General features: G+C 38.8%; 1 protein-coding gene across 8 annotated transcripts in view; it reads left to right on the top strand.

Moving 5' to 3' along the window:
* Positions 1-12874, top strand: part of WDFY3 (WD repeat and FYVE domain containing 3) — a 153055-nt gene that overhangs the window by 104132 nt on the left and 36049 nt on the right. For 7 of the 8 annotated variants that reach the window (XM_064711261.1, XM_064711260.1, XM_064711262.1 and 4 more), the window contains 9 exons: positions 340-451; positions 869-1059; positions 2508-2660; positions 4249-4322; positions 4425-4586; positions 5964-6058; positions 8122-8242; positions 9003-9220; positions 11834-12069. In XM_064711261.1, coding sequence (XP_064567331.1) covers positions 340-451; positions 869-1059; positions 2508-2660; positions 4249-4322; positions 4425-4586; positions 5964-6058; positions 8122-8242; positions 9003-9220; positions 11834-12069 — 1362 coding nt within the window. The remainder of the gene's footprint in view (positions 1-339; positions 452-868; positions 1060-2507; positions 2661-4248; positions 4323-4424; positions 4587-5963; positions 6059-8121; positions 8243-9002; positions 9221-11833; positions 12070-12874) is intronic. The other variant, XM_064711258.1, reaches the window with a different exon arrangement.

The following is a 12874-nucleotide window of genomic DNA, read 5'->3' as shown; positions in this document are numbered from 1 at the left end:
GAAAGCCAGATGTGTCCTGGGCAGCATCCAAAGCACCGTGGGCAGCAGGGGAGGGAGGGGATTCTGCCCCTCTGCTCTGGTGAGACCCCGCCTGCAGTGCTGCATCCAGCTCTGGGGTCCCCAGCACAAGAAAGACATGGCCCTATTGGAGTGAATCCAGGGAAAACCACCAATGTGGTCAGAGGGATGGAGCATCTCTGCTGAAAGGAAAGGCTTAATCTGGATTTGTTTTATGTTACTCCTGATCACAGTAGGAAAATTTGTAAGTTATGAATTTTAGGCTTGCATAAAAATAACCTCTTCCCTTCAACCCCTGCTGTTTTTTCTTGTTTTCTGCAGCTGGCAATTTCTTCTCATGAAAATGCCACACCTGTGAAGCTGCTACATAACTCAGCAGGACATTTGAATGGACCAGCACGCTCCATTGGTGCAGCTTTGATAGGGTATTTGGGTGAGTTGAGCTCTTAAGAATTATTATGCTTTAAAGTTATTAATTACTTGTCAGTAAGAACTTAGGTCTAGATAATAAATCATGTGATTGATGAATGTTAATGGTGCATTGTATTTATTGAACATCTTTATTTTTTATGGATTTACTAATAACTTTTTTTTTTGCTTACATGGTCATGGATGCTAGTTTCAGTTTATGATTCATTAATATGAAAATATATTCAATTACTTTACCTTAGGTCATAAACTATTGTTATATATTTCCTTTGCTTTCTCTTCTAAGGTGTCATAATTCTTCTAGTAACATTCTTTTTATAATTCAAGTAATGCTAAAATGAAAATTGCTTTCACATTTTCACAGTTATTTCTTCCAAAAATTTGATTTGAATATATTTTAATTCATTCTGTCTGTGCTCAGGAGTAAGAACATTTGTCCCCAAACCTGTTGCCACTACACTTCAGTACATTGGTGGGGCTGCTGCTATTTTGGGACTTGTAGCCATGGCATCAGATGTGGAAGGGTTGTATGCAGCTGTGAAAGCCTTGGTCTGTGTGGTAAAGAGCAATCCACTGGCCAGCAAAGAGATGGAAAGAATCAAAGGTTATCAGGTATGTAAGAAAGGTCTTAAAACAGACTAGGCTGATTGCATTGAATTTCACTGTTTGTCATCACAGTTCCCATGGAAATCTCTTGTTGTGTTGTAACCCAAGTTTCTCTTTAAAAGTTTCTTGAGGTCTTGGTTAATTAGCATAGATGAATTATTTACAATGTCTTTTAAAGGAGAGGGTGAAAAGTTTTTTGCTAAGCTGTTGTGCACATTTAGCTGCATTGCTGAAACTGAGCCTTCAGTAACATCACGGAAGAGCACAACTGTCATATTTGAATGAGGCTTTTCTTGTGATTTTGAACCCACCCCTGCAAGCCCAGGAGCTTGTGTCTCTGATGTGCCAGCAAGAGAGAGGATAAGGATACACAAAAAAAACCCAAACAAGTGAACTCCTAGAAGCATCCTTTTAAAGAGACTGCGTGGATTTTGTAGTTAGTGGTGCTGTTTCCTTTCAAGCTGAAAACATTAATTCTCCACGGGGATGGGGAAAAGGCAATTGGTTGGTTTGTTGATTCGAAGAGGTCTTCACATGAGCAATGTGTTTTATGTTTCTCATGGAGGTTGCTTTACTGAAATGGAAAGTTCTGTGGTTTGGACTGTGTATTTACAAACCTTGAAATGGTAGTGCCTGGTGCAGATACATCAAAATGTATCATTCCAAAGAGCCTGGTGCAGACCTTGGCTTACTGTGAGCAAACAAGTCTAGACAGTCTCCTTCTTGTATCATGAGTAGTCACTGGATCGTCACAAATGACTTTACATTCCACTTGTATTGAGATCAGCAAATAGTGTGGTTTGAGGGAGATTCCCAGAAATCTATGTTTTTTTAGTGTTTCAATGAGTATGGTAAAGATGAACAGGCCAGAATGTTGAGTGTTTAAACAAGTTTGCTTCAGAAGAGACCATAACAGTAAATCTGGCAAATGGTTCTTTCCCAGCCCAGGTTATAAGTTAGAGCACAAGTGGGGATTGCAGTCATGCCTGGGGAACAAAGCATAGCAAGAAAAAAAGAGGCTTATTCATATTTATGTTACTTTTTTTCAGTGCCAGAATACCTCTCATTTGGGCATGCAGGGCTCTAGGCCTGCTCAATTTGTCTGCCATGTCCATGACTGCTGTTCAGGAACATAACTGCTTAAGGATGTTCTGTCTTACACTGACTGACTGCCAGCGAGCTGAGAGCAGTGTGTGTGTCCCTAATCCTCTGGGCCTAGATGTTATCTGTGGTGTAAACAGATGTTTTATGAGCTAGAGAGTGTCCTGGATATGCCACTTTTGTAATGAACTGCAATGCCACTTTCAAACTCTTTCATCAAGAGTATTAACCAGCAGACATACTTTAAAGGCCTTCTGAAAAGGGGCACAGGCATTTCATCTGCTCTCCAGCATGCTTAGACAACATTGCTGTGTGCTCATAGGACTAATTCCTTTTCTGTTTACTTGTTCAAGCTGCTGGCAATGCTGTTAAAAAAGAAACGGTCCCTTCTGAACAGCCACATCCTCCACCTGACCTTTTCCTTGGTGGGAACTGTTGACAGCGGACACGAGACATCCATTATCCCAAACTCTGCTGCCTTCCAGGACCTGCTCTGCGATTTTGAAGTATGTAGAGCTGCACAGGAGAGTGGTTCTTGTGCTGGATAGTGATTAAGTCAGATGCTGATAGTGTACCTCAAATATTCAGCAGTAGCAAATTAGGCTGTTACACTGAGAACATCCTATTTGTTATATAGTACAGTGAAGCAGGTGAGCAGCAAAATTACTGCTAACTTTTCCTGCTGAAATGGCTTGAGTCACTGCACAAACAATGGATGGGTGCCACAGGTGTTTCTGCTATTTGTTGTTTTAGAAGTCAACATTCTGTAGTTTTCTGTTCCTTAATTTCTTTTCATCTCTGTGTTCTACTGCAGTACTTATATCAAGGCATGAAAAGTGCTCTGAAAATAAAAGTAGAAGGCAAACTTTCAACATAGCACATGGAAATCATTTTATCATACATCTCCTGCAGGGCTATTAGTAAGGGAGTTAAAATTCTGTTTGCCTAACCTATGAAATACTGAAATGTTGTGTTAAAGTAAGGAAAGTAGCAAATTTCAGAGGGAAATGCTAATGCAGTATAGGCTGATAAAAGATTCCCAGAACTTACCCTTAGGTATGTGTTCCTTTGGCATTATCTGTACCTGACATAGACTAACTAAAAGAATTCTGACTCATGTACATTAAAGTAAGAAGGTAAAAACCCTACTACCACTGCTAAGCCAGCTATAAGTTGCTGACTTAATATTGCAAGTCAGTTTTGCACAAATAACTTAATAGACTTAACAATTTCCTTTTTTTAGATGTCTGTTTGAGTATTTCAAAGCACTCCTGGAAACCCTATTTAGGAAGAAAGTCTGAGATTATGGCTGTTGTTTTTTCAGTTTTTTGATTGTTTTAATTATTTACTTTATTCAGAAATCAGTGACCCAAACATATCACTTAGTTTGGATAAATTAGATGTTCTTATTCATGCAGAACAGGGAAATTAAAAGATTTGTTCTCATCATTTTAAATTATAAGATTAGGAGAAAAGCAAAAACTAGAAAGCTTTTCATTTAAGCCAGTTTTATACACAAAAATTGATTTGCTATTGAACAAAGCACAAATATTAGTTGTTCAATAGCATATCAATTTTAAGATTTGCAGCTGTAACTGTGAGCTTTCTGGCTCTTATGTCTTCTATTTCTTCTATTGATTGAACAACTGATACTTTGGGGATATTGGTAAAGAATCTAAATAATTTAAATGTCGGGAATGCTAGGTAAAAAAAAAATCAGGGAAGACCTTGATTTTAATCTTGGAGGAAGGTAGTAAGTTAATTTTATGAAGACATAAACCTTCACCTAGACGAAATAAATTTAGCACAGCCTTGTAAATCCCAATAGCTCCTTTGGAGTCATTGCACTGTCTGTTTAAAGTTTGTGCAAAAAGACAAAGGTGTGTGACCTTTTGTCTATATCCCTTTATAAGTTTTTAGCATGGTACCCTTACAGAGAACATTTTTTGAATTGATGTGTGGTTTGTCATGCCCAGGTAAGCAGTCATGTATATGACTGATTTTAATACCTTCATAACCTTTGATTTATTAATTTTGTTTTTAACCTACAAGTTGATTTGTGTACAAAAAAATACTGTTTTTTCTGTATTTCAGGTCTGGCTTCATGCACCCTACGAGCTTCATCTGTCATTATTTGAGCACTTCATTGAACTCCTCACTGAGTCAAGGTATGAACTGATGGAAGCCTGGTAATGGGATTTACAGGATTAGATGATATTTAGAGGATACTCCAATTTAAAATAACCATCTCATTTCTTTTCTTCTTCCAGTGAAGCAGCAAAGAATGCAAAGTTAATGAGGGAATTGCAGCTCATCCCAAGACTGCTGTTGACTCTTCGAGATATGTCCCTGTCCCAGCCCACTATTGCTGCCATTAGCAATGTGCTGAGCTTTCTGCTTCAGGGCTTCCCCAGCAGCTATGACCTACTCAGGTAGCCCACACCTGGATCATTTTGTCTTTCTTGGTTCTGTTACCTTGGTCAAAAGTACTTCATGGTCATACTGCTGAGGACTGTGTGACATGGAATGCTCATGTACTGATTTTATTTTTTCTCTATGAACTAGATTGAACTAGACATTAGCAATGTATTGAAGCCTTGATTTGCATGTGATTTTCAATTTGTATCTGACCAAGCATGGTTGGATGGTCAAACTGGTTTAATGTTCTACTGGTGAAAATAAAGGTGCTGAGCAGCCCCTTTTGTTCATGTAAAGCACTAAGCATTCCTCCTGAATACCATTGAATATTATTTGACTTGGGCTAAGAAGATAATTCTGGTTAAAATGCAGTTTTGATTACTGTCTTGAATGTAAGGTTTAGTTCCAGATTTTTTCTTAATCATCACTGTATAAAAAGGTATTTAAGGATGTCAGATATAGTGCTACTAATTCTGACTGATGAAAATTACACTAGTTACTGCAATTCATATGTACAGGAGTATTTGAAATGCTTTAAGAATAGTTTAACTCCTTGATAACTTGATTTTTTTCATCTCTTATTTCATTATAATGGAAATGGATAAAATATTGTGGGGTTTAGGAGCTCTTTGCATATGCATAGTCATGTTTTCAGCTCCTTACTTTTAAGTACAATCAAAGGTATCAGAAGCGTCAACATGAGTATCTTTCCCATCTTTGTTTTAATTATACAGGGAAAAAATATTCAAGAATAAAACTATTCATTTTATGCTTAATGGTTACAGAATAGATTGTAGACCAGTGTTCTCTGTTCTCCTTCCTGGAAATAAAGAATGAAAAATGTTGCATAACTTGGGAGAAGTTGCACTAGCTAGGGGCCATTTCAGGTTAGCTGCAGAGGAAAGAGGAATATATTGCATCTCCTTTCTTGGAGTGGTACATCAGTGTCTTGTCATGGAAAACCATGACCCTGTGTTACATAACCTCAAGCTGTAGGCATAAATGTTCTTCCCGAGTTGAGTAACCACTGTTTTGATCTACTAATTTTTCAGCTGTAAGGAGTTGAAAATAATGTTTTGCTCTCCTTTAACTTGAGGTGTTCCTTTTACTAGGACTCAGCAGTATCTCCCAGTTCCCTTTCCTGAATCCTAGCATTTTCAGGGCTCCTTATCTTGTCTGCAAGTATTCTATTAATTACTACAAATTAATTTGTGTTTTGGCCAGTGACTTTAAATGAAGACCATTTTTATCAATCTTCAGATGTGAGGAAGCTGACATTTCTGGGTATCTCCCTGTCACTGGTGTCATGGTTTTATATTTAAGGTGAATTATTGATAGATGAGAGTGCATCTGTCATATCAATGAGTGATGTTTTTTCTATATACATCAAGGTTTGGACAGTTCATCTCTTCCACTTTGCCTACGTTTGCAGTCTGTGAGAAATTTGTGGTCATGGAAATCAACAATGAAGAAAAGCTTGATAGTGGTAAGTGTTGGCAGTACTTAGAAGCAGTAGAATAAAATACATTATATATATATATAAAATACATTTTTGTATTCTGAGCTTGAATACAAAAAAAATGTATAAATAGTGCCATGAACAATGTTATGATATTGTTATAACCTGAGTGCCAGTTAGTGGGGCTGTAGTTTTCAGTATTGAGTGCAAAGCAGAGCAAAACACTTTTTTTTTGTTTCCTTCATTTAACACTTCGTGATTTTGCTCTCTTTCCTCCACTTGCTCCCTTCAATCAACTGTGTATCTCTGCTCCTTTGTGAAAAAAGGAAAAACAAAACCAAATAACTGGTTGCTAGGTGTGTCAGCCCTCCAGGTGTGAAAGAAGTGAAAGAATTAGCTAAGACTGCCTAGTAACCTTTTTTTAGGCAAAAAAAAATGTTACCATCCTTCAATAATTCTTATATTGAACTGATTTGAGACCATTTCTACCCTTATTTGCCTTGTGCAATTGCATTTTCAATCTGTCTCGCTGAACAGAAATGTTTTAGTCCCATGGTGAATGTCAGCCAAATGAATAGAAGGATTATCCAAAGAACCTCTGTTTCTGCATCTCTTGGGAATATAGTGGGACAGAGGGACAAGTGAGAGAGATATTTCTTCTTTTAGTTATATTGGTCTGGTGTCACAAAAAACAAGGTTTGGGCAGTCTACACATTTTGGAGAGGGATTTTTCACAAGAGCATGTAGTGATAGGGTGATGGAGAATGGCTTCAAACTGAAAGGCAGTTGTTTAAGGTTGGATATATGGAAGAAATTCCTCACTGTGAGGGGGTGGTGAGGCACTGGAACAGGTTGCTCAGAGAAGGTGTGGATGCCCCATCCCTGGATGTGTTCAAGGCTGGTTTGGATGAGGCTCTGAGCAAACAGAGGAAGGTCAGGGAAGGTGTCCCTGCCCATGGCAGGGGGGGTCTTCAAGGTTCCTTCCAGCCCAAACCATTCCATCGTCCAGTGGGATTCATCATTATCGTCCTGTGCCTCACCTGTTCCTTTTTAATAGTTTTGGTTTGGGGGCCTCAAAGATGATTAAATTTGAGCTTTTTAGTGAAAACGAGGGTATTGGGTATTGGAGCGAGATCCAGATTGGTCTTCCCACTACAGGCCATGAGTTTCGTTTCAGTTTTTCTCCCCCATGCTAACAGCAGCCTGAGCTGGGTTTTGCCTGCATAGGGGACTGAAGAACATTGGGGAGAAATTCAAGGTGTGGTAGAAATAAAAAAAGAAGCTTTTGAGGCAAAAGGCATGAGATTTTTAAGCTAGTGGAGTTCACCACTTTTGTTGGATTTCCATAGAAGATCCTTTGAGTCTGTATCTTGTGCACAAAACCTTGGCCCAGAAATTTTCTATTTATCTGTCTGTCTTCATTTTTGCAAAAGTTGCCTCAAGCTGTGCTGCCTTTTTTTTTTTTTAATAACATAAAAGCAGGGTCCTCTTTTGACAGCATAAGCTACAGGAAGAGGGGTTTGCAAAATAGCTGTAAAGTTAGTCCTGAGCTGGCATGGTTTGCCTTGGTTGCAGTAAATGTGTTTTTCAACTGATGATGAGCTTGGGATGTGTTGAAAGAAAAGGAGACTAATTTTTCTCTCTCTTTCTTAGAATTGGAGGGATTTAGGAAGTATTAGGGTCACTTCCTTACAATTTCCACATCCCCCCGAACCACTCTGCTTTCAAAATGCAAAATGTTTGTTTAATTACCATGTTTTGCAGTTTTGAGAGAAGGGAGGGATGGGAAGGAAGTGTGACAGATAATGACCACCTCAGTTCAGATTATTGTCTGAGAGGCTAGCTATCATTCTCTTTTACCTGGTCTTCAAGCTGCCTGAAGTCTGTGGGACAGTGGTAAGGAGGCACCAGACATTTCTCAGCACCATATTACACGCTGCTTGCACTTTAGCACAGCTTCCTTGGAGCCTGAGTGGGGGGTCAGGTTGTATTTGCTTATGTATGGAATTTATGAATAGCCTTTAAAATGCCCAAGTTCCAAAATCCTGATTTTGCCTCTCTTTTTTTGTTTGGTTTTATTCAATATTTAGGAACAGAGGATGACTTTGGAGGACTTGTTTCAGCTAATCTTATTCTACTGCGGAACAGGCTTTTAGATATCCTTCTGAAACTTCTGTATACATCTAAAGAAAAGACAACTGTTAATTTACAGTAAGTGCAAAAAAACCCTTGAAGCAGAGAAAGGATATAATATTTCAAGGGGAGGAATTATACAGCCACCCTTCAAATCACTAGTTGAATTGCATCATTTTACAGGAAATGTTCAATGATTTATGCAGATGTCACTTAATTACTCTTGGGTATGCTAGTAGAAATGGGATACATTATTAATTTTGTTGTTTTATCTCAACTTCATGTGGGGCTATAGAAAAATAAAATCTGTCCAAGAGAAAACTTTTGATTTTAGAGAAGTGGGATTATCAGCTTCTCATTTGATTGAGATCCACAAGCTTCAGTAGGGGTTATCATTAAGATCATCAACCCTAGAATTCCCCTTTAAATTGCAAAAAACACATTCAAATGTTCCCAAGTAACTCTTCCCATAATAAAAACAAAGAAAGAAACAATCTTCCTTCATTTTTAATTCCAGTTCATTAAGAAGTCATGTGAAAACTTCTTGCTCAAGATGATTTCAGTTCTGAATTCCATATTTGTTATCATAAGTAGCTATTGGAGAAATCTCACGCTATGGAATTAGTTCCAGGAGCTGTATTTAGTCCTTCCTTTCTTCTAAACAAATGCACATAACCTGTTTCATGTAAAGAGTTGTAAAGTGGTATTACTTGTTTGTAGCAAACTTAACTAAGAATTTGCTCTTAAGGTTTTCCCTGCAGTGGAGGACATTGATTTTTGCTGTCTAGTGGAACACTAAATGCTGTAAAATGTGACTTTTATCTTTTCCTTTACTTAGGGCTTGTGAAGAACTGGTCAAGACACTGGGTTTTGATTGGATTATGATGTTTATGGAAGAACATCTTCATTCCACCACAGTCACGGCAGCCATGCGAATTCTCGTGGTCCTGTTGAGCAATCAGTCCATCCTTCTTAAGTTTAAGGAAGGTCTCAGTGGTGGAGGCTGGCTGGATCAGACGGATTCTGTCCTGACCAATAAGATTGGCACTGTGTTAGGTAGGCATCTCAGCCCCTCGAGGCTCAGGGGCTGCTGGGAGCACCTGTGCTGGGCAGTTGAGCTCTGGGTTATTCTGGGGGTGCTGTCTGGCTGAGGCCTTTCTGTTTCTCTTGTCTGTGCTGCCATCAGATGCTTCTGACTTCATTTTCTTACAAGCCAGAGTTAGGATTTCCTAGGCAAAAGGGAGTGGTTGTACAAAGCTGCCTGTAGCTGCCATGACACAGATGTCATTGTAGTTCAGTTTTGGTGCATCATGTGTTGCTAATTGGGTTTTTGTCTTGCCATCAGGGTGAGGTTAAGTGTGTCCCACGGGCAGGCATGGCTGAGCTACTTGTAAAGGAAGCATTGAGCAGCACTTTATGCACACAGCTAATAAAGATGCAGTAAAATTGGCTTGTTTGATTACTTTTAATAGTTATTGTGCAGCATTATATCTGAGCTGCTTTGACTAGTGAGTGCTGTGTCCATCAGATTTACCGGTTTGAATTTTTGCTGTCTCGGAAATTTCTGTGTTCACGGTATAATCTCAGCATTTCTTTTCCTTTCCCTCTCCTGCATTCTTGTGTACACAAGCCCACTTTCTATTAAAGGCTTTTTTTCCAGGTTCTTAAATCCTGTTAGCCAGGTTATCAGACCTTTCAGTTACCCCTTGTGACCTAGAATTGTGTATAAGATTTTAGTGCTACAGAGCCCATTTTGAGCATCTTTGAGCTGCCTGAAATATATCTCCAAATGTTTGAAATAACATTTGTCAGCTCTTTATAGAGAGGTATAGTGGCAATTTCCCACCAACCTGTTTTTTTTCCCAGTCAAAACAAAATAGTGCTTTTCAGATAAATGTCTGTTCAGGCTCTGGTGCAAACTCATTGACATTAAATGAGGGTCTTTCAAAAGCCTCAGTAGCCTTTAGATCAGAGCAGTGGTATCAATAGTTGTTCATTGTTGTAAATAGCTGTTCAAGGAGCCACCTGTCTGTGTTGCAGCAGTACATGATCTGTTACTGCACTAAAAGTTTTTCTGAATTGGTTTACTGTATGGAAGTAATTGAAGTCTTGTTGAAGTGATCTTCCTTCATGAAGAGGGTTCTTCCTGAAATGAAAATACAAAAATATAAAAAATTATTTCTTTCTGCTTTGTATCTTTGATAGGTTTCAAATATAGTATCTTGTTATTTTTTGCTTAAAGAAAACTCTTTTTTTACTGTTTCCCACAATACATCACTTCAGGATATTCAGCTACGAGCATAGCATGGTTCTTTGCATTGCCATGAATTAGGAGGATTAAGGAAAATGGTTTTTCAAAAGCTGTAAAACTCGTGCAAATATTTTATTGTTAAAATAAAAAGCATCTGTTGTTTGGCTCATTCTGATTAAGGTTCTGTATTTTATTTAAGAAACAATTTTGCATATGCATTTCCCTTGCCTGGTTGTGCTTTAAAAACTTGAAAACCATTGGCATTTTAGGTAATAGACCATTCTTTATTCAGTATGTACTTTAAATATCCAATATCATAAACATTTTCTTCAGTCACAAAATCTTTCTAAGTAAGATTCTGATTTACAATTACATTTGAAAGCATTTTTCAAGTTTCTCTGTTTTTCCTATTATACTATCACTTCAGTTGTATCCAAGCTAGGCCGTGGTGAAAAAGATATTTTTAAACTTGAGTCTTGTAACCTGATAGTGACAGATAATCTAATTTTTGTATGCTATGTTTTTTAAGAAATAACATACTGGCTCCAAGATTTCTCATGAAACCATGTATGATGAATTTTGTTGAAGGTTATTGATGGAATTTCTGCAGCTGTGTAGCACAGATTTCATTAATTTGATTCCTGATAGAGGTTTTCTGTTTAAAAAGTCAGTTTCTGGTGGAAAGTATATCTGTATTTGAGCCTCAGAAAAACCACCTGACCACTGGCAGTGTCAGACCAATGTCTCATAGTGCTGATGTGGAGACTGACCTGTCTTCCTGCTTCTTTCCTTGCTTGAAAATAAGTGCTTTTGCCACCCAGTGTATTTTTTTTCCTTTAAGTAGGAAGTTGAAATACATAGGTAGAAACATGGTCACAAAAAGTGGTTCTGGCAGCACTTAAATAAAATAAGGCTGTTTAAGGCTTACTACCAGCTGATTACTCATTAACAAAATATCTGAAACAAAATGTCTGTGAGACTTCTCTGGACACAAATTAGCTGCCCGTTGACTTAAATGGACCATGGGTTGCTGCTTCATTATATAAATCTGTAACAGAGATTAAGGTGATATTTCGCTCTCAGCCAGCAAAATACCTATTTTCAGAAACCTTGGTGTTTTAAAAGTCAGAAGTTATGGTCACAGCCAGAAAATGGATGTTGTGTAAGCAGTCTGTATGGAACAGTCATCTATGTGGTACTGGAAAGCAGTAATTTCCTTTATTTTTTAATTGTTTAAAAAAAATGAGACATCAGAAGCAGAATGGTGTCATGTGTGATAGTCTGTCTGTGCATGTTTGTTCTGTACAGCATTGATTTCTGAGGAGGTTCCCTTTTAATCTCACCAGGTGGACAAGAAGGGTCCTCACAGGTAGTTCCCCCTTAACGTTGCTGCCTTTGTGCCTTGTTTTCTCCCCCAGGGTTCAATGTTGGCCGGAGTGCTGGTGGCAGATCGACAGTGCGGGAGATTAACCGGGATGCTTGTCACTTCCCAGGCTTCCCCGTCCTGCAGTCCCTTCTCCCAAAGCACACCAACGTGCCTGCGCTCTATTTCCTTCTCATGGCCCTTTTCCTGCAGCAGCCAGTCACTGAGCTGCCTGAAAACCTGCAGGTCAGTGCGCCTGTCATCAGCAGCCAGTGTAATCAGGGTGCCAAGGTAGGGATTATCCAGTAAGATGTGAATGCAATTCTGTCTGTCGTGAAAGAAAATAATGAATTAACCAGGCCCTTTCCTTCTCTGCAGCTGACTCACAGTCATGATGTGGTGTTTAGTGCTAAGCCCTTTGGGTTGGGAGTATGTAGAAGCCAGCCTTCTATGGCTTAGCCATCACTGTGGTCCATTTTGGGGTCAAATGAGAAGTAGATCCTTAGTTCAAGCTGGCATGCTGTGGGCACTGAAGGGAACATAACCTTTTACTTACTAGCTTTGGTTGTGGGGTGGGTTTTTTGGGTTTTTTTGTTTAAGAAGTGGGCAGTTGCTGTCTTAAAGAGAGTTCACAGGTTACAAGCAAAACAAGGTTGCTTTTATTTCAGAAAGTCTGTGTGGTTTTGTAGGGAGACAACTCAGTTGTTGCTGAAAAATGTTGGTTGTTCTTATTCTGAACAGGTTATTTTGGGCTTTTTTGAGGTAAGTGAATAGATACTATATGACCTACAACAGTCCTAGGAAACCCCAGGGTAGTGCTTTATGAAGAAAAGCCACACACTCCATTCTAGATAGACAGGGTGCCTATTTAGAATGGGTGCAGTACTGACATCATTATCAGTGCGAACTGAAAAGTAAAACTTCAAACCAGAAGGTGCCTGCCTTCTTTCTCAAGAGGAATACTTGGCACACATTCAGCACTCTGCTATCATGAGGTAGAGGCATGAAACTCACTCCTCTGCCTACAGCATTGAAGTATGACACTGTTAAACTGAAACTAAATTCAGCTACTTAGTAGCACTCTTAATGCTAGAGG

This window comes from Zonotrichia leucophrys, chromosome 4 (genome assembly GCF_028769735.1).
Source record: "Zonotrichia leucophrys gambelii isolate GWCS_2022_RI chromosome 4, RI_Zleu_2.0, whole genome shotgun sequence".
In the NCBI taxonomy this organism is placed as follows: domain Eukaryota; kingdom Metazoa; phylum Chordata; class Aves; order Passeriformes; family Passerellidae; genus Zonotrichia; species Zonotrichia leucophrys.
The sequence above is the reverse complement of the archived record's forward strand: the minus strand, read 5'-3'. Positions and strand labels throughout refer to the sequence as shown.